The sequence below is a fragment of the Sinocyclocheilus anshuiensis genome, unplaced genomic scaffold (genome assembly GCF_001515605.1).
Source record: "Sinocyclocheilus anshuiensis isolate Anshui unplaced genomic scaffold, SAMN03320099.WGS_v1.1 scaffold831, whole genome shotgun sequence".
Classification (NCBI taxonomy): Eukaryota; Metazoa; Chordata; class Actinopteri; order Cypriniformes; family Cyprinidae; genus Sinocyclocheilus; species Sinocyclocheilus anshuiensis.
This window is the reverse complement of record NW_015542380.1, coordinates 166,395-188,164: the sequence shown is the minus strand read 5'-3', so window position 1 is coordinate 188,164 and position 21,770 is coordinate 166,395. Positions and strand designations below refer to the sequence as shown.

General features: G+C 37.0%; 2 protein-coding genes and 1 long non-coding RNA gene across 3 annotated transcripts in view; 1 reads left to right on the top strand and 2 right to left on the bottom strand.

Moving 5' to 3' along the window:
- Positions 1-38: 38 nt before the first annotated feature.
- LOC107692582 (uncharacterized) lies at positions 39-7,950 on the bottom strand. The gene is made up of 2 exons (XR_001634658.1): positions 7,267-7,950; positions 39-865 (listed from the first exon to the last, which is right to left on the bottom strand). It is a non-coding gene; the product is annotated as an uncharacterized LOC107692582 (long non-coding RNA).
- Positions 7,951-11,064: 3,114 nt separating this feature from the next.
- Positions 11,065-18,287, bottom strand: LOC107692555 (ubiquitin-conjugating enzyme E2 S-like). The gene is made up of 5 exons (XM_016491643.1): positions 17,995-18,287; positions 17,775-17,913; positions 17,118-17,265; positions 16,844-17,034; positions 11,065-11,525 (listed from the first exon to the last, which is right to left on the bottom strand). The coding sequence occupies exons 2-5, from the start codon at positions 17,775-17,777 to the stop codon at positions 11,178-11,180; spliced, it is 690 nt and encodes a 229-aa protein (XP_016347129.1). The 5' UTR covers positions 17,778-17,913; positions 17,995-18,287; the 3' UTR covers positions 11,065-11,177.
- Positions 18,288-19,619: 1,332 nt separating this feature from the next.
- LOC107692554 (josephin-2-like) overlaps positions 19,620-21,770 on the top strand; it is a 4,592-nt gene continuing 2,441 nt past the window's right edge. The window contains exons 1-4 of the mRNA XM_016491642.1: positions 19,620-19,822; positions 19,958-20,086; positions 20,223-20,348; positions 20,442-20,636. Of these exons, the coding sequence (XP_016347128.1) occupies positions 19,965-20,086; positions 20,223-20,348; positions 20,442-20,636 (443 nt within the window). The 5' untranslated portion in view covers positions 19,620-19,822; positions 19,958-19,964. The remainder of the gene's footprint in view (positions 19,823-19,957; positions 20,087-20,222; positions 20,349-20,441; positions 20,637-21,770) is intronic.

Genomic DNA, 21,770 nt, shown 5'->3' with positions numbered 1-21,770 from the left:
TCTTTAAAATGTAAACTAATGTTTTGCTTCTCGCCACAATTTTTTTTTTTTTTATTTGGACACTCCTTACATTCAGCAATGGCACTTAGTCTTTAAGCAGATTTCCCTGACCTGTAATGCTCCCTGAATGTTTACTATTATTAACAAGTATAAACAATTTCCATACACTTGGTGAAAAAATAATAATAATAATAACCTCAGAAATTAATCTTGTTCTACTGCACTTGTTTATGTGTTAACAGGACTACTCCGAATGTTGAAATCTTTTGAGGGTTTGAGGGCAGTATGGTGAGGAATCATTTTGATTTTGTTCAGTATTTCATTCATGGCCTATACATTACTGAACTAAACTGAATGTGTGTTTCCTCATTCAGCATGTGAAGAATTACCAAATGGATAATCCTGCGTGCAAATTTAAAATAGTTCAAAGAGATCAGATAAGAATAGAGTCATCTGTCATGTTGGATATAAAATGTACGCCCTAGCTACACCTATTTTAGGTGTGTATTGAGAATGTATAATAAACCGTTGACACAGACACACAAAAAACGATGATGGTGGCAGAAAAGACGTAAAACGTTTTCAAGGCTGATTGTCTTCACAATAGAAATTTCCAAGGAGAGTGACTATGTGTAAACCTTGCAGTCGCTCTCCAGTTTCTTAAGGTTCACGCAGCAGATTTGCTTTTAAGATAAGCCCAGTTTTCATTGAGACTGAGAAACGTTTGAAACGGTTTGCTGAAGCTGTTGGTGAAATGGTCTAAAATCCCATGGTGTGGACATGGCTGTTTCCTCACTATTTTTGCAGGGTTGATCTTGGAATCCACTGGCGGTTATGAAGTGTTCAGTTATCAAGCGATGTGCCTCTGAAAAGAAATCAACACATTGATGTTACATCCTACATGCGCGCGCGCACACACACACACACACACACACACACACACACACACCTGTGAAAGTTTTTGAAAGATCATAGTTAGCTTGTCATCTGCATGGCAGCCTATTATTTTCATTGTGACACGTATGGCATGTGACAGGCAAATAAGGTATGCAGCAACTAATGCGATCAATATAGAATCCACAGAATTCAACACGAAAGAGTTTTTTATGGTGTTGGACTGTATGTCTATACACATTATCTACAATAAAAAAAATTGGTTTATTCAAGAAAACCATGCATTAACTAGCCAGCACTTGTTCATTAGAAATATTAGTGAATGCAGACATTAAATACACATATCTGCAAATAAGCAAACATTCGTTTTTTTTTTAAAGAAATTGCTGCACACAATCAAAATATTAAACTTTTAATATCAAAGTTACTGAGAAGTGTGTGAAACAAATGTAAACAACCGCAAAATATGACAATGAAATGACTCTTGAACATTAACGAACTCTTAAACAACTTGCCCATTAACTGATTATTTTATCAAATAAGCATTGTATAGTCGTGTATATGATTTCCATTTGCAATAAACTATAAGCAAAACTCATCATTACAATAGCTAACTTGCTTTTGCCCCATCAGTAAAACCGACATGCATGCTCTGATAATCGTATTAGTTATGATTCTTCAAATATAAAAAAAAAACATAATAGAAAGTCTGAAATGTTATGTTTCTCTATATAAAAATATTTATTATCTTTATCTCTACGCGTTTGCTTTGAATTTTTCCTCTTGTCTATTTTTATTTTATTTGTGTTAACAGTGTAATTTTGTTTCTGCGGACGGACGGACGGATGGAGCAAGTGATATTTCAAAACCACTGCAAACGGATCAGTCCAGATTCATGAATGAATCTTTCCTTGCAATTTGTGAACCAGTTTAAAAGGTTCTTTGAGAAAAAAAACAAAAAAAATCACCTCAGAATAATGACTCTTCACGAATCTGACCTCATTACCATGTTTCAGAGCACAAGCAATTTCTTGAAATACATTGTTGAAATAACGATGAACAGCGTGTTTTCTGCAGTGTGGTGAAGTAAGATATTACGCACTGAAATATAGTGAAGTAAATATTAAGTACTGATACTTGAAAAACACACTTAACTACAGTAACAGCAATATACTGTGAATAAATATACAGTACATTTAGCATTTATATATTGATTTAATATTTACATTTAGATTTAAGCAACATGGATTACATTTAATATTTATCCTTTAAATCTGTCCTTAAACCTAAATCTAACATTTATACTAAGTGCGTGCAGTACAGCTGCAGATTCCAGCTCATGACGCTGAAAAGAAGGGCTGATGTGATGACCGTTTGTCTAATGTGTTACAGCAAGTCACTATGAATCAGAAGCATTGAGAGAAGTGAATAGTAGCAATGATCTGAACAAATAGTGATCAGTCCTTTTCAGAGAGCATAGCATGATGCGTGACACGAAGTAGGGAGTAAAGCAAGAGAGAGATGCTGCTTTCCTGACACTGTAGGTCTATGTGTCAGAATGTTTGATCGGAAGTGAAAGAGTCAGTGTTGTGTTAAAGTTATTCTGTAATCAATACCTATATGCTTTATTTTTCACAACTGTAGGGGCCTGTGGAAAACCGTCAAGCAGATAAAAGAAGGTTGGGTAAAGTACAAAAGAAAAGCGAAATAAATGCAGGGTTGAGATTTAAATATGAGCACAGCATAGCAGAATGTTATGTTTCTCTATATAAAAATATTTATTATCTTTATCTCTACGCGTTTGCTTTGAATTTTTCCTCTTGTCTATTTTTATTTTATTTGTGTTAACAGTGTAATTTTGTTTCTGCGGACGGACGGACGGATGGAGCAAGTGATATTTCAAAACCACTGCAAACGGATCAGTCCAGATTCATGAATGAATCTTTCCTTGCAATTTGTGAACCAGTTTAAAAGGTTCTTTGAGAAAAAAAACAAAAAAAATCACCTCAGAATAATGACTCTTCACGAATCTGACCTCATTACCATGTTTCAGAGCACAAGCAATTTCTTGAAATACATTGTTGAAATAACGATGAACAGCGTGTTTTCTGCAGTGTGGTGAAGTAAGATATTACGCACTGAAATATAGTGAAGTAAATATTAAGTACTGATACTTGAAAAACACACTTAACTACAGTAACAGCAATATACTGTGAATAAATATACAGTACATTTAGCATTTATATATTGATTTAATATTTACATTTAGATTTAAGCAACATGGATTACATTTAATATTTATCCTTTAAATCTGTCCTTAAACCTAAATCTAACATTTATACTAAGTGCGTGCAGTACAGCTGCAGATTCCAGCTCATGACGCTGAGAAAGAAAAGAAGAGCTGATGTGATGACCGTTTGTCTAATGTGTTACAACAAGTCACTATGAATCAGAAGCATTGAGAGAAGTGAATAGTAGCAATGATCTGAACAAATAGTGATCAGTCCTTTTCAGAGAGCATAGCATGATGCGTGACACGAAGTAGGGAGTAAAGCAAGAGAGAGATGCTGCTTTCCTGACACTGTAGGTCTATGTGTCAGAATGTTTGATCGGAAGTGAAAGAGTCAGTGTTGTGTTAAAGTTATTCTGTAATCAATACCTATATGCTTTATTTTTCACAACTGTAGGGGCCTGTGGAAAACCGTCAAGCAGATAAAAGAAGGTTGGGTAAAGTACAAAAGAAAAGCGAGATAAATGCAGGGTTGAGATTTAAATATGAGCACAGCATAGCAGAAGTGCACAGAGCCAGAGGTATGACAGAGGAGAGGTGCTTTGTGTGTTTGTGTGTGTGTATGTGGGAGTGCAGTGTGTGGGTGGAAGAGAATGGAGAGCGTTCAGTGACACCACTTACTAACACACATACGCACACAGTGTACACAATGCACAACACCGGGAACATACAGTGCTAACACCAAACGTAGAGACTGCAACACATGCAGACAGTATGCTGGCTAACAAACTGCACTTTTTACAGGTATCAAAAATGCGTATAGTCCTCCGAAAGAGTGAGTATACAAAATCTGTCGTCACAGATCAACAAGTTAATGCCATAAGGGACAACAAAACAGCACGTCTTTGATGTAATGAGGCACAGACACCACTAAGGAAAACTGCACAGAGAGGAGCCACACAAAAATCTGCAGGAAATACAGCATTGGCCAGGCAAATAATACTTGTGTCACTGCTGCAGGCTGCGCTCTCATCTGAGGTATAGCGGCTATACAGCACGTCTACAGCGGCGTCGTGGCATCAAGCTGGTTCTGTACATCAGCTAAAGTAGTGAACTATGGAATATTGACTGATTTTAGAAATGAAAAAAATATACTTTTAAATACTTAGGGATAGAAATACAAAGAAAATACAGAAAGTACACCGGCTCAAATTCACAAAAATACAAAAAAATTTTTTTTTTAATAATTTAAATGCTAAATAAATATAAACATATGGGCTAATTATTCTTTGAAGTATTTTGAAAGTCATGAACATAATATGAAATCCATAAATTTGTGTACAAGCAGTGTTAAGACACTGTAAAAAGTATTTTTTAAGTTGTAAATAAAGCATTATTTATTTGAGTATGTTTTACAAGAAAATAAATTGACAAAAGTATGAAAAAGAAAAACGATTAAATTATTTAAATGTAATATAAAAATATTAGCTAAACGTTCTCTGAAATATTTTTAAAGTAACGCACATAACATTAACACCATAAATCTGGGAACAAGCACTGCTTGTATTAAAGTTCAAGCAAATAATGTATAAAATTATATTATATACACTATAAATGTTTTTTTGAAGTTGTAAATAAAACAATGATTATTTGTTTTAAAAGAATATACAATTAATATTATATATTGATTCAATAATGTATACAATTACATATTTTTTCTACTGCAAATTTTAACATTTAATTCAATGTGTTACTTGCCATTTCTTTGTACTTGTTTATTAAATTTATAGGCAGTTTCTGAGAGAAAACAGTTTTTCAGTGTATTATATTATATTGTATTATAAGATGCAATAAAGATGTGTGGCAAATGTTTAAAATTGCCATGACTGAATTTGATTATATATTCCACAATAAAAGTAATGATTGAAATATTATACAAAATTTGGTATATTACAAAAGAATTATTTGAATGCTCAGACTATATTCACTTATGTAATGCTGGGAACTTGATGAATGCTGCAAAACGACTTCAACACTGCTGCCAATAACGCTTTCATAATTAGTAGAACATAACCTGCTTGTGGTTTTGCCCCCATTTTGTGCATAATTAATATGGAAGCATTAAATAGCCAAAGTGCTTTTAGAAAGGACTTTGCATTGACAGATGCATTTACGGATTTTGCACATACAGCGCAACAAGCGACCTACGTGGGCAGAATGTTTTTCCTTTTTTCGCCATTGTATTTTGCGCACACCTGTGAGAAGTTCGGCTGCAAGCACTAAGCAGCAAGAGAAGACATTTTAGTCACGGAACTCTGATCTGAACAGGTGTGGCGTTGAGTGATTCATGTGGGCCATTTACAGTTTTCACAGGAGCAAACCTAAGAACAGCCCATAACATTAAAAACAGTAACCTCTCATTTGCATATCTATAATAAAGCGTAGGCCATTTCGACACCTTCTCGTCTATGTGAAACAGTATGCGCCTCTACAAACTGGATTAGCTTTTCCTGAACACGGCACCCAATCAGCAAGGCACTGTGGGCGACTTCTAAGAGATGTGACACTGAAGATGTGGCGCATTCACAAACCGTTTCTAGAACGTGAGTTCACAGAGGAATCACGGACGATTCATCCGCTTTTAATCTGATTTTAGGAAATTGTGCTATTCTCCTTCCATTTCATTGTATTTCTGTTGCAAAACATGTCTGTTTTTGATGTTCTCTCGACCATTTCTCTCTCTCTCTCTCTCTCTCCCTCTCTCTCTCTCTCTCTCTCTCTGTGTGTGATATACAGTGCGTGGGTTGAGGCAGCTCACTCTCCTTCAGAATAGCACTGCAGTAGTTCAGACTTGTATAGAAGGAGAGAAGGCGAAAGAGAATGATAGATAGGATGAATAGACCTTCTTCTCCCCTCTAAAACTGCTGTTCTCGTGAAAGACAAATAGTTCGCCTTTTTCCTTCATACCCCCCCATGACACTCCAGGCTATTCGTGGACTTGACTAGCAGTCCATTACGTCCTAAAGCCTATGCATCTATAACATACACTCATATAAAAAATGCATATTTATAAATGCACTGCCTTGTTCTGGAAAGGGCTGGTCTGTCAAATGAACCCAATGAGAAGTGAAATACAAAAAAGCGTCATTAGATCTAAAGGAATGAGATGAGTAATTTTCACATAGGACAGAAGACTAAGGCTTCTGTCATATGTGCAGTCCCCCAAAAAATCAGTACAATGTGTTGCGAAGCACCAAAATGTGCCATTTGGCAAGCACAGATTCTGCTTGGTGCCTCTTGACAGGAATTTTTACTTTCAAACAAGAAAACCAGCTTTATTCATGCGCTGGGATAATGAAACCAGTTCAAATAAATCAACAAACGAATGTACAGTCATTTAAATGATCAACACTGGATCTCAGGACTTCTTTTTCACCTGATTACTGAACTCTATTTGGCAGGGCCTTGGCCTTTTTTGTTTTCTTTTAAACTAAACGAACCAGAAGGTGTTGTATATAATGTAGCCTAATTCACAAGCATAAACCTCAGATTTGTCAATTTCCAATAGTGATGCCATCTCTGCTTTTCACCTGCAGTTATCAAGTACAAAAAAAATAACCCACAATTATATTTTAGAAGTTGGTTTTAGAAAATGCCACCAGGGTGTGTTCTGTTAATTGTCAATTTAGCATAACATAAGCTAACATTAAAAAAAAAAAAAACTTTTGTTGCTCTCGCCACAGTCATATTCCCCAATAATAACAGGGTTTGATACATCTCTGATGGCTGAAGGTGAAACTATCGTATATCGACGCATCTCTTGTGGATTGTGGACGCACGCGGGTGAGTAGGTGGACATGACAATTAGACGAGAGCAATGAATGGCCGTCTGCGTAGGCGTGAATGCATGTTTGCACGAAGGGTGATGTGGAGCCACCTTACACTTTCATGTGTGTGAACATCTTCCTCCGGTCGCTTGCAATTGATTAAAAACAAAATGTGACATGAGCATGTCGAACTAGTCTAACATTCCTTTTTTTTTCTCAGCGCAAATCACGAAACTTAGATAGCGAACCAAACATAGACGTCTGATGAGTCAATTAAATGACTTGCTGAAAAATAGTTCAACTTGAGCGACTTACCTGTGCTGAGTTCTGCCGCTCCTCAAGACAGCGCCAGTCTCGCATCTTATTCAACCCTGAGAGACGATGATGGCTGAGAAATTCAGTTATTTCCACAAACTGTTGCAGCACTTCCCTACTGCTGGCAGTCTCGTCTTTTGGCAACAAAACAACAGTTATAGTCACTAATTTCTTTCCAGGATTTTCTCTCACCTACCCCAGTTGTTTCCATGTTCGTACTACAGATAAAGCATCGATTTTTAGCGATAGGCAAAAGATCGTGCACAACTTATTTGCGTGTAAACGTTATGTACTGTGAAAGTATTCCAGGTGAGATAACCTTTCCCTAACGTTAAGTCCCTCCAATATTTTAAATAACGCTCAGAAAAACGGAAAGCACCGATGCCATGCGTTTTTTTCTCTGTGTTGCTCTTTAACGTTGCCGTTAATCGACGCCGCCTGCAAAGTGTGCACACAAGAACATTCCGACCCTGTCACGAAACACCGGTGGAATGAGGCGGGTGTTCTCACAGAGGTCCGCTGCGCTGAATAGTGCGTTTATTGGCTTCGCGAGACTGTGTTGATGAGGGTTTGATACGTCGATTAGCGACCGCTTCAAGTGTTTCGTTTCTCAAACTACTTCTCATCCTTGCCACGATTATGGCTGGCTAAGCAATATGGTGTGTGAGTGTGTGTGTGTGCTGAAGGGAGACACACTGACCGGTTGCCATGGCAACGATGTCATTTTGTTTGTGACTCTAATAATCTTGATTCCTTAAAGAACACAAGAATGGGTTGCAGAAAAACAGTAAGGCATCGAAATAAAGACGTATAGCGGTTGCTAAATGTGGCAGCAAACAAAATGCAAATAAAAGAATGCAAAAAAAGGGGGGGGGGAACAACCCTGCATGATGACACAGCCATTGCCTGTTATTTGGCACAGCCTATAAAAAAAGCCTTACATTCACATAAGTACTTAAAAATAAACACGTGTAATGAATTAGGTACTGCACGATGTACATTTACATTGATATTTTCATTGAATCAGTCTGCATTAAAATACTCTTCTTTGCAATAAATACAACTTGCATTAAAAGAAGTCCTTAGTTATCTAAGACTATCTAGGCAATTGCATGCTTGATTAAATTGGTGATAAATACTTCGTTTAATTCATCTGCACCTAATCTAATATCAAACAAATGAGCTCGGGTTAATCATCACATATCCTCTGCGGCGATAGAGACACATGCAGCCAAACGCTGAGCCTCTACCGGCGCTTCTGGCTAATCGACAGCCGTCAATCGCCATTTCAGCACCATGGAGAGCGATGCAATCAGCACATAATCCACCGAGGGCATGAAATATTAACCACTCTGTGCTAGTGGAGCAATTCATTTATGTTTTTCTTGATACTGTGATTCTCAGGTGAAAAGGGCGAGCCGTTTTGCCGACTAGTTTAGGCCTATTGTGCAACCCACTGAAATTTGAAACCTCATTGATTTAAATAAATGCTTTGAATTTTTTCGATTATTGTATATGTACTTCAGGCTCATATCTTCCCCCTCATCGGCTTTCCTTCCTACAGACAGCAATTAGCCGGTGTGCACTTAGCTATTCCGATACAGGTGGGTGGGCCGCTGTTTTGGCCGCTCAGGAAACCTGCGAGAACCGATCATCCGTTCATAACACGCACAAATTACAGCCCGCAATGCGCTCTCTGAATATGGGGGGGGGTGGAACCGAATATGGCATTAAATGTTTCAAGCGGCGAGATACACTGAACAGCTTGTTTTTAACCATCTGCACGTCTCCATCATTATACAATGTTACAATGCTGGGTGAAAGCAGCCTGAACGGTAAGATGCCAATGTAACTACTGGGCAGATGTAAATACACACCTGGAGAACATGTACAGAACACTTAATGGAATAGCTCACACATACATGAAAGTTTGCTGAAAGTGTACTTACCTTCAGGCCATCCTAGATTGATCGGATTTGGAGAAATGTAGCATTTTAGCATCTTTTGCTCCCCAATGGATCAACTGCAGTGAATGGGTGCCATCAGAATGAGTCAAAACAGCTGATAAAAGCATCACAATAATCCACACAACGCCAGTCTATCAATTAACATCTTGTGAAGCAATGAAACAAATCTATCATTGGGTTTTTTTGTTTTTTTACCTTTAAACCGTCACTTCTGGCCATAATCCATAACAACACTTCCTCCAGTGAAAAAGTCTATCAGGGTTATCCGCTCCCACCAAAAACCACCAGCATATGTGTTTAGAACCATTTTCACTTGACTAGTGCATATTTCTCTCCTGATTCAGACAAGACAACTTTAACTGGAGAAAGCAATGTTATGGATAAAGAACGCATATTTTAGCAAGAAACAATGATTTTAGGTTAAAATCTTTGATTTTTTTTTTAAACAGCTTTTCACTTTTTTTGGAATAATTGTTTTGTTTTTATTAGCTATTCACTCCACTGGAATCATTGGTGAACAAATGATGTAATGCTACAATTCTCAAAATCTGTTCTGAAGAAATCGGTTTGAAGAAATAAAATCATATCTTGGATGACCCGAGGCTGAGTAAATTTTCATTTCTGTGCAAACTATTCCCTTAACAGGCAAATTAATTTAAAAAGAAAAACCCAACACACAGTAAGTCAAAGATAAACTAATTTCCTTCCTCAGTTTCAATTGTCCAACAAACACAGACAAGAACAGAACAAATATAGACTAACACAGTTTTTCTTTAATAAATAAAAGGAAGAATCAAATTGCTCCCTAAAATTCCTTTATTTCTTATTAATTTAAATAACTTAAATAATGGCCACAAAATGCCCTATTGTTTATCCACAAACGTTTAAATTTGGGCAAACAGTTTCTGCAAACACATCTTGTCCAAAGTTCATGTTAGAGAGGATCTTTGGGAACTGAAGGCCCCATATAATGTAACAACAGACTACCAGAGAAGACTCCTTAACAGCCTTTTGATTGAGAGATCAGTAGAGCCAGAGAAAATTGCAGCTGTGGTCATATAAAAAGGGATTATTGTTCTTATTGAAAAGTATAACCAAACTACTTCATTTTAAAGATGAGACTGAACACCACTTCTGGCTCATATTTCATGATTAACTATTAGCCCCATTGCTCTACCCTGACTGGCCTAAAGGCTTTAAGGATTCAATCTCAAGCATCAGTGTCAGGGAAATATAGCCGTTCACTTAAAAATGGAAAAAGGTCTTTTGAAAAGTGAACTACAAAATAGAAACGAACAGACAAATTTAGTAAAAACTGGACACAATTAAAATACCACATATAAAAAAAATTAAACAAACAAAACGTAATATTCATATGACTAATGTTCAGACCACATTTTAACTCCCCCGTTATTCCTGATCCTGCATCTCTTTCACCACAAACACACAACGGTCATATTCTGTGCAATGTACTATTCTTCATTAGACCCCTGAAAAAAAAAAAATTAATAATGGGTTCAGTCCAACTACAATAGGACAGCATTACAGTAACTGTCCCATCACACCTGCAATCTAAATATATTATAAATTCTGTGCTGACAGTACACACCAAAATCCTGCTTATGGTCATGATAACCCTAGAGGCCCCAAATTAACTTTCAAAACTTTTACTACTGTTTTCATACTCTAAACAATTGTAAAACTTCTGAAACACAGATGAAAACCCCTTTCGTGAACGAAACAAAGAGAGAATTGTCACAAAGACAGTTCAAGTCCTGAGAGCAAGTTGAAAGAGACAAGGGAACAAAAACGAGAGGAGTGATTTGGTAGGAGCATGACAAAATGAATGTGTCATTCTAAAAATGGTAAAACAGATTAAGGAGAAAAGGTGGTCTGCACACTTCAATATTTATATGTACACAAAAAGCACAGATTCATTCTCTTTTATAGCCGCCTCAGAGCTCGTTTTTTATCCGTTTTCTTCTTTGCAACTATATTAGTATTGCTACTGCTCGTGCCACTGGAGCTGCTATTACTTAAATTGTTGGCGGCAACACCATTTGTTACCAAACCAGCCCCGGCTACACGTTTGTTTGGGTCTCCTGCATGCTTTTTGGGTTGGGGTCCATCAGCAGGCTCTTGAAGGGCCCCTGACGTGCCTCCCATAGCATGGATCTCTGTTAGAAGGTGAGCACGGGATGCATACTCCTTATAGTCCTCCAAAAGTAACCTCCCAGCCTCTTCGTTCAGGGCCGACTCTGGGTTAGGATGGATCAGAAGGCACTTGATAGTCTGTGAAAGAAAGAATTAGAAGGATGTGGATGATAAATATGAGTTACATAATACAGTACAGAAAAAAGGTACTATTTTGGAAGTTAAGAATTTTAAAAAATAAAATATCTGATAGTCTTTTGGAACTCGCATGGAATTCTCATTTCCATGGCCACATGTAGCCTAGGTGGAAAGTGCGGTCATTGGTGTACAATACAGCTACACTTCAAATAATCAATACCGTTTTTGTTTTTTTTGTTTTGTTTTTAAATACATAGACCAGTCATGAGGTCTGTTGCAACCACATTTAAACAATAAATAAATAAACTATAAGGGGGAGTGGGGCATAGTGATCCATGACAATGTATTGTTTTATATTTATATACAGACATGGCCAAAAGTTTTGGCAGTGACATAAATTGTGTTTTGCAAAGTTTGCTACTTCAGTATTTGTAGATTATTTTTCCACATGTTTCTATAGTATACTGAAAAACAATGATAAGCATATCATAAGTTTTAAAGGCTTTTATTGGCAAAAAAATATAATGAGTCAATATTTACAGTGTTGACCCTTGTTCTTCATAACCTCAGCAATTCACTCTGGCATGCTGGATATTAGCTTCTGGGCCAAATCCTGACTGATGGCGATTCATTCCTGCCTTATTAGTTCTCGGAGTTGATCAAAATTTGTGGGCTTCTGCTTGTTCACTCGTCTTTTGAGGACTGACCACAGGTTCTCTATTTGATTGAGATCTGGGGAGTTGCCTGGCCACGGATCCAAAATTTCAATGTAATGATCTTCTTTATCACTTCTTTATCACTCTTGCTTTGTGACATGGTGCTCCATCATGCTGGAAAACGCACGGATCACCACCACATTGCTCATGGATTGTTGGAAGAAGTCACTCTTGCAGGACATTTTGATATCATTCTTTATTCATGGCTGTGTTTTTGGGCAGAATTATGAGAGCCCACTCCCCTGGTTGAAAAGCAACCCCACACATGGATGGTCCCTCTCTCCTTGAAGTTCTTGATGATCCGGTAAATGGTTCTTTCAGGTGCAATATTCTTTGTAGCAATTTCCTTGCATGTGAGGCTATTTTGATGCAAAGCAATGATGGCTGCACGTGTTTCTTTGGAGGTAACCATTGCTAACACGAACAATGATTGGAAGCGCTTCTTCCATCCTTTTATAGAAATCAGTCTGCTCTTACAATCTAATTAGTATGATAGTGATTTTATCTGACTAGTACTCATTCACCCTTTCACCTGTGCTGCTGATATGATTAGTCAATTAATGTTAGCTGGTCATTTTGTGTCAGGATTAAAAAAACAGTGAAATTGTTTTTTGTGAAAAGTTCACTTTTTGGCCAATGAAGCTTTTATCAATTATTTAAAATGCATCTGATCACTCAATAACACAATAATCTAGAAACAACGTGAATAAACAACAGCTTAAGCAGCAAACTTTGCAAAACAAAATTTGTCACTGCCAAAACGTTTGTTTCTAGATTGTGTAGAGTGATCAGATGCATTTTAAATTGGACAAAAAGAAGAAAAAAAAAAGCTTCATTGGCCAGAAAATTAACTTTTCACAAAAAAAAAAAAAAAAACAATTTCACAGTTTTTTGATCCTGACACAAAATGACCAGCTAACATCAATTGACTAATCATATCAGCAGCACAGGTGAAAGTGTGAATGAGTACTAGTCAGATAAAATCACTATCATACTAAATAGATTGTAAGAGCAGACTGATGGAGGGAAAAAGCGCTTCCAATCATTGTGTTCCTGTGTTGTGCCAACAGTGAAGCATCCTGAGACCATCCAAGTGTGGGGTTGCTTTTCAACCATGCTTTTCACATTAGGTGAAAAAAATCAAAGTAAACCCTTGGGGTAAGATGCTCCATCAGAAATGTTATTTTTGTTGTCTTGCTGCATATTGTTACTAGTATTATTTAATTTCTTATTGTAATTTATGGTGTTATTGTTCAGTAATTTCATCAATTAAATGCACATTTCAGAAATTGTTGCCTCTATTTAAAACCTGAAAATCAGTGTTACTATTACAAAAAAAAATAAAAATAAGATATGGGCAATTAAATGTGATATGACAGGCATATTTGCATACATAATAGAATAAGTTTGCCTTTCAGATGATTCAGGGATTCTGCTTTGTAATGGTTATTCAATTACTCAGTGATTCAGTGTTTTACAGTAATGACAAAAAAAAGAAACAGTGTACAAATGTATATATATTTAGGGCATTTTGACTAGGGCTGTGACGGTGGCAGATTTTTACCACCACGGTGGTAATAAACCAACTACCGCCGGTGGTGCGATGTTGATAGGCTAGATAATTAATATTAGTTATATATGTAATTTATATATATAACTATCTATCTCAGGGTTTTTGCAGGATTTTTAAGCTCAAATTTAAGACCTTTTTAAGACCTGCACAAATAAAATTAATACCATATGAGCGGGGTAGGGTAATGTCTATAGTACCATATTAAACTGTAAAATTACTGTAAAAAGAATAACTTAGTTCAGATACAGGTTTTCACAAAAACAAAGTTTTATAAAATGATAAACTTTACATTTCAGCCTTTAAATAATTTTTAAGAAAACAGATGAGTCAAAAGTATTAATTATTAATTTAAACAATTAGCATCAATAAATTATTATATCAATTAAATAACAAATTAGGGGGGTGCGATACTGACAAAAAAATTCTCTCTCGATAATTTTCTGGGATTTTATCAATAACGATAATTAGACAATATTTTGCTGAGTGTGTTATTGTGCTGATACCTTATCTCTAATTGTGCTGACAGCTGACTCCTGAATTTTTTTATATTCTTCATATTCTGTGTGGTCAGTTCACAGTTTTTACAGTCTATGGTTCACAGCAGTGATAGAAATTAATAACTTTCAACATGTTTTATGGGCATTTTTATCTTTAAGCCATTTTTTCTAAAAGTGTGCACCATCTTTTGAGTCAAATTCTTGCATTTGGGCTGTTACCAAGCAAATGAAATCAGTATCAATAAAAATTGATCTTTGCAATGCAGAGGAAACACAGAAGCTGCATTAGAAGTGGCATTTAGATGCATTTACACACTGTTTAATGCAGCTCTGAGGGGCATGGAATACTTTAACATGCAATTACAAATGCCTAAATGTTTTGATATTTTAAACAAAACATTAAAAACTGATGTTTGAAATTATTTTAAAAATGAAAAGGTACCTTAAATGTGAAATTAAAACCGCCAGTAGGTGGCAGCAAGTTACTGTTAATAAGCAAGTCATTGCGATTGAACCGAATCATTTAAACGGTTGATTTATTCAGGAACAAAACACCGTCATGTTGCTCAGTGACGCAAAACAGCTCTGTGGCTGTGTTTGGAATGATTTTTGTTGGAGAAATGGAGCAAAAACAGGAAATATGGCATCTAAAACATAAGTCTCTTAATATTAACTTCTTGTTTATTGAACTGTTGTATAAAATCAATATCATATTTGTAATCATGCTGACTTTGAGAAAAAAACGGCACTCTTCGTGTGATATTAACTATATGAAATGATATAAATGTATATATTTTCTTCCCCATATCTTGAATTATATCATTCTAAATGCATTTTAATAGACTGATTAATGCAGTGAAAGAACGCACTATAAATGCGCACGTGCACTCACTAGTCTAACCTGCTAGACTTCATCTAATGTATGCGCGCACTCTGTAGGTGTTTTGTTTGCTTTTCATGATATACTCGATAATATCAAATCGCACATCGTTAAAACAACAATTACGATATTATCGCAGACCATGCATATCGCACACCCCTATTAGATTTTTATAATGCATTGTCTTTTTATCGATCCACCAGTTTACATTTAAAGCTCTGCGTGTTTGCAGGGTAAAAACATGGGTCGATTTTTGCATTTGTCTGAACAAAACAACAGTTTTACTGAAAATGCTCATTCATTCTCTGACAGCAGGTGGAGCATCTGGTAGAAATATAACGGTTTCCCCGGTAACGCTGTACACAAAGCAGCACAGCACCGGATTTTGAACATGCAGCGCTCGTGTTTATATCATGAAATCATAGCCTTTTGAAGTTTAATCGTCACAGCCATATCGCAATTCTGGTCTTTCCGTCCCCAAATTTAAGACCTCTTGAAATCAAAATTAAGACTTTCTTGTACAATTTAAGACTTTTTAAGGCCTTAAATTTGATAACTAAATTTTGGAGACTTTTTATAAGACTTATATATTTTTTTTTTATAAGCGATAGATAGATATCTATCTATCTATCTATCTATCTATCTATAGGCCTATAATTTTGAAACAAATAATAAATGAGGCTCAATCATCTATGAACAAACATTCGTGTTTATTTTAGCACTTCCGTCAGTGAAAACGCAGCCTGCAAAACACTAAAATAAATATCAAAGAAATACAGTTAAACAAGAAAGTAGCCCAAATAAGAAAGTTAAATACACCCTGTATACCGGATGCGAGCGGCGTGGCACGACACGACAAAATACTAACTCATTATAATCAGTGATGCTACACTGGATGCGGCGCGACACGACATGACAAATCCCCGACAGTAAACTGCCTCGTCCTGTTTATGAGGTACTGACACAAAGTTCAAATGTCCGGTGTAGACAGACTCAACCTGTTGCGACATGGCGGTGTTGTGTCCGGTGTAGACACGGTTCACTGTTCCGCCGCCAAGCAAGCGGGCGCATTAACTCCTCGTCTGCACGTGCTCTCTTTGAAATAGGAATCATTCCCACATTTCTTGTTAACATCTTCCATTTATCGCGGTCTCCTTTGTATTTGGCCAGTTTGGAGAAAGCCTCACGAAACCTGACCAGCCAGGCGTTTGCAATCATGGGAACTTGAAGACACTTGTACAAACGCAGATGGGTGACATGAAAGGTGATGGCTTCAGATCGGCGATGTAGTATTTGGTTTCCCAACAAGGTCCATCGCCCAACACAAAATTAATTTGCTGAATGCAGAATAAACTATTTTCCTGCGCTCAAACCTGCCGTGACACGGTTGTCATTGGAACTTGAAGACACTTGTACAAACGTGGATGGGTGACATTAATGGAGATGGCTCCAGATTGGCGATGTAGTATTTGGTTTCCCAACAATGTCCATCGCCCAACACAAAATTAATTTGCTGAATGCAGAATAAACTATTTTCCTGCGCTCAAACCTGCCGTGACACGGTTGTCACGGCGACCGTCACAGCCCTAATTTTTACCCGCATTTAAATCTAGGTTTACCAGAACAGTAAAAAAATAAAAAATACTACTTACTAACAATACATGTCTCAGGCCCAGCTCTGCCTTCCAGTCTCTTTTCAGCACATTGACACAGATCTCACCCTTGTGCCCAACATTAGGATGGAAAATCTTTGTAAGGAAATAGCCTCTGGGTGGTGCAGCAGGAAAATCCTTCCCAAGGACCAAACGCATCCGGAACACCCCTCCCGCATATGGAGTTCCTTCTGTTGAGAAACAGGGGAAAAGGTAAATTGTTAAGTTACACTATGGTCCTTAAAAAGGAAAAATAATAAAATGCACTACTTACCTGGGCCCTCAATGGCAGTGTGCAGCTCTGTGATATCCTCTTCACTGGGGTAGACTTTGATCCCCTCCGGAGGGTCTGCTGCCAAGGCGGAAACCTCTTTATAGACGAGTCTCAACACTTGAGGCGGCAAGTTCTCCACGTTTGAATTCTAAAAAAAAATAAAATAAATCAGTGTCACAAGTATGTACACTATACAGCATTAATAGCTACAAAGTGACATTTGCTGGTAAACATGCGCAAGTTCATGACCAAAAAAAGACTACTAAAATCAATATATCCGTCTTGTTTCATGGCAGGTTTAGGAAAGCAACAATCCTGAAAATACACTTATTTTAAGCAACAAAGTTAATTAATTATCTAATACCAAGTACTTCAAGGAATGGCACATGACTGCAAGTTCAACATCATAAGTATAATCTGTTCTACTAGCTCAAGACAGTGAAAAGGTACAAATTAAAGTCAAAACAAGACGAAAAAATGAAATCAACTATGTGAATGATAAAGTTTTAGTCGTAAATTAATAAGTTACAGCTTGTACCTTCTGATGATATACGACCTAAACTGCTAAAAAAGTAATGAGAAAAGACAGAAAACCTATTTTCTTATAATAACCTAACAGTTTGAAGCACCATTCCTCGAATTTGAAATTAAACGTACCATTTCCAGCTGTGTGGGGTTTTATAATAGCCAGCAAATTTGTCTCAAATGAGAAAACTTGGCTAACTGCTACCCAACCGGCCCACGAGACTGATCCGGTGATCCACAACGAGACCGACGGAAACCACCGATAACGAATCTAAAAGATGCAATCAATCAAGACTGCAAAATATACTAAGACGTTTAAAGAATTTACAATTTATCAAAACCAATTTCTCACTGTAACGTCGGTCGGCTGGTGTTGCTACCAAACCAGGCTAAGCTAACGATGGGCTTGCCGAGTAATGAAACTATCTAAACTATTCTCCAGAGCTTTCCTTTGTGAAACTGCTATCCGATGTTGTCCTCAGATGAAATGTGCCGTCTAAAACTTTTAAAGTCCAATGTGTTGTCAAATTCGTCTGATAAAGTTGGTTTGCTCGATAGCTAACTGCCACAGACGGCCACCGTAGCCTGTTATCAGCTAGCAGTCTTTTGACACAGGAACAAAAATACAATTCGTCTAAGAAGCAGTTCGAAAGAGGTTTAACCAATCAGAGTCTGAGAAGCATTGCATGTGCTCAACAATTAAATCCCTCTAGCCAATCAGAAGCTTGTGTTACGCTGACGCAGTAGACCTTGGAAACCTCACGGACCAGAGAAAGTTGAGAATGCGAAAAATGCTCTTTGGTAATAGGTGCGTTTGAATAACTCATGCCCTCCCAAAGGCAGGGACAAATGCTGTTTCAGTTCATGATCCAACGAAACACTTAGAAATAACATCAACAAGGGGTTAAAGCATTTATTGTCACTCTGCAATGTTCTTTATACAAAGTAATAGGCTACGTTTTTGTTTAACCTAAATCATTTGTAGCCTGTTACGATGAGCCATCTTGTATATTTAAAATAAATTGAGTTGTGAATCACATGGTCATAAATTAACTCACAGCAACTATTTCCTGAGAATTAAAATCTGTGAAAATAGTGCAAAACAACATAACAAAAAATTGTTTTACTGACTATTTGTATTGATAATTACAATATTTATTATTATTATTAATGATAATAATAATTAAATTTTAAATTAAACACATTGTAAAGAAAATAGCAAATTTATCATATCAAATATTAAAAGTCATACATGCTTGATATTGATAATTTACGTTATCAGTTAGGCCTATGGACGCCCCCAAACTCACTGTACATGAGTTAAAACTAGTTGTTTTATCCCTTAATCTGTCGTTTAGGTCGTCATTACAACTGATTTAACTGAGGCAAGCCCACTAAATGAGAGTCAATGAAAAGAACTAATTTTCTGACATTGACTGAACCCACAAATCAATCTGATAATAAGTGTTTGCTGTACTACTTAACAACCGCTAGAGGGCACTCCAACCCTAAAGATACGTTTCGTTTTGTACGACTTGTTTTTGCAGTATATTTTTTAGTTTTTACATTTTTTAGTAGTAAAAAGGCTTGCAGATTGTGTTCAGAATATATAATGTTCAACATTTGAAAGTTAACTGGTTAAATTGTACGACAAAAAAAGAACATGTAAAGTAATGCAAGTGTATAATAATATAAGTGTCTGTTTTAACAACAACAACAACAATAATAAAACATGTTAAATAATCTTTTACATGTATACAAAATATTATTACAATACAGTTTACAGACCGGAATTAAATGTTGGTCTCTATAGAACTTCCAAAAATTATACAATTTTGAATAAAATATTAATTTCCTTGTCCCTGCTGAAAGGCTACTGAGATCAAAATGATTTAACTTTTACACAAGAGGGTTTTGATAATTAGCGCCCCCTGTGGAGCTCACATGTGTACTGCTAGATGACCGCAAGGGGCGTTTCCTCAACGCATCAACAGCACAACTTCCGGCCGATCCTCAGACGAGAAACAGACAGCGTTCTCTTTTCACAGATCCTTGTAGCTTGTAGGTTTAGTTATCAACAGTGTGATGGAACAATAAGGGTTAGTGTCACGGTACGTCTAAGCAGCGGTTGTTTCTTACTGTGGATAAATCATTGCAACACGGATTCTGTCTTCCAGAAGGTATGATGATGATTTTGATGATGTATCAGTCATGTGCTGTCAGCTCGCTGGGACGCGGATACATTATGTGCTCTTGACTTGGGCGTAACGTTACTTAAATATTAATCGACGGGCTGAATGTACTTGTGATGGCAGGGTGAGTATGAGCGAGGGCGAGGTGTTTCATGAGAAACAGAGACTGGAGCTGTGCGCTATCCATGCCTTGAACAACGTGCTTCAAGAGAGAGTTTTTACCAAAGAGACAGCAGATGACATCTGCAAGCGGTGCGTCACACACACACACACACACACACACACACACACATATATATATATATATATATATATACAGGCCATAATTTAATTCCCCCTTTGTATTGTTCTATATTCTCAAATCCAAAGTGGTCTTGTTTCTTTGCAGACTTGCTCCACAGTGTGTGATGAATCCACACCGCTCAGTGTTGGGCACGGGAAACTATGATGTCAATGTCATCATGGCAGCTTTGCAGAGTCGTGGGCTCGGTGCTGTTTGGTGGGACAAACGCCGGTGAGTGTGAGAGCAGCTCAGTGTCACTTTATAAATCATGTGATGGTCATAAAAGGGGAGTTAATTTTTCTCCATATCTCTCGTATGCTGTAGGTCAGTACAGAATTTGTGCCTGGACAAAATTCAGGGCTTCATTTTGAATGTCCCATCAAGGGTGTCACTGGGAATTGTGTCTCTCCCGCTGAGACGCAGACACTGGCTTGCGGTACGGGACGTCAATGGACAGTTTTATAACCTAGACTCGAAATTAAAAGGGCCTGTCTGTATTGGCGGAGGAGCAGAACTCAGGTGAGACTATGGATTACTTATAAATGTTTTTTAAATTACTTTATAAACAGTACAAACTAATTATTGCAAGAAAACATTAGTGCATATAAATTTACACTTTCCAGGTGTATACACAGTAAAATGAATAAATGAGACCCACATATATCCAAATGTCATTGATAATCAGCACAATGTAGCCCAGACACAATTATAATGACGCAGAACAGGTAATTCAATCAGAACAAGAGCAGGACTATAATGGCAGATGGTTGGTAATATCACAGGAAACAACAGACATACAGTCGAGATGGATCACCTGATCTTCTGGACCCCATTTGCATTTGTATGTATTGTGGCGTGATCATATCATAAAAGACAGACAACACACATACCAACACACATCTCCCAATTCAATACCGATACAGTTTGATTTGAGTCATTTACACACTCTGTTTTAGTATGTGAAAGAAATGATATACAGAGAACCTTTTAACCTTCAATAAAACTCACAAAAATTAGTAAGCTTTAAGGTGACCTTGTATTGTTGTTATTCTTAACTAAAGCTGAACTGAAATAGCTCACATAAAATATAAATATTAGATAAAAAAAAAAAAACAATGAAAATTAGTAAAATAAGTTTAAGCAATTAAAGTACTAACTGAAATAAAAATAAAACTGAAATAATCAATTAAATATTCAAATATAAAAAAATGTATATGAATGACAAAAGCACATAAAATTACTAAAAATGAAATAGCAAACTTAAAATCTAAAAATAAAAGCAAAGTAGTTTCGCTTTCACAACGAAACAGCGTCACACGCCTTGAGTGAGCAGAGGTCGGAGGCCTAGAGAACAGCGCGGCTGGCGGATTCGATGAAGGAGGCCTGTGGCAACCACATGTGACGACCCCGGGCTGGACTCCGCTTCGTCCACGGTGAAAGCCGATCCGGCGATCCACAGCGCGAAGTTGATGTATTTCCTCAGCGACCAGCACGGATCAGCTCTAGGCATGACGAAGCGGATATCGTCCTCTTTTGGAAGGCCAAACAAAGTAGTTTCGCTTTCACAACAAAACACACACGACATGGTGGCAGCAACAATACAAACTAGAATAAAAGTTACGCCGCCTTTCTTTGCGTGAACATTTGGGTGGC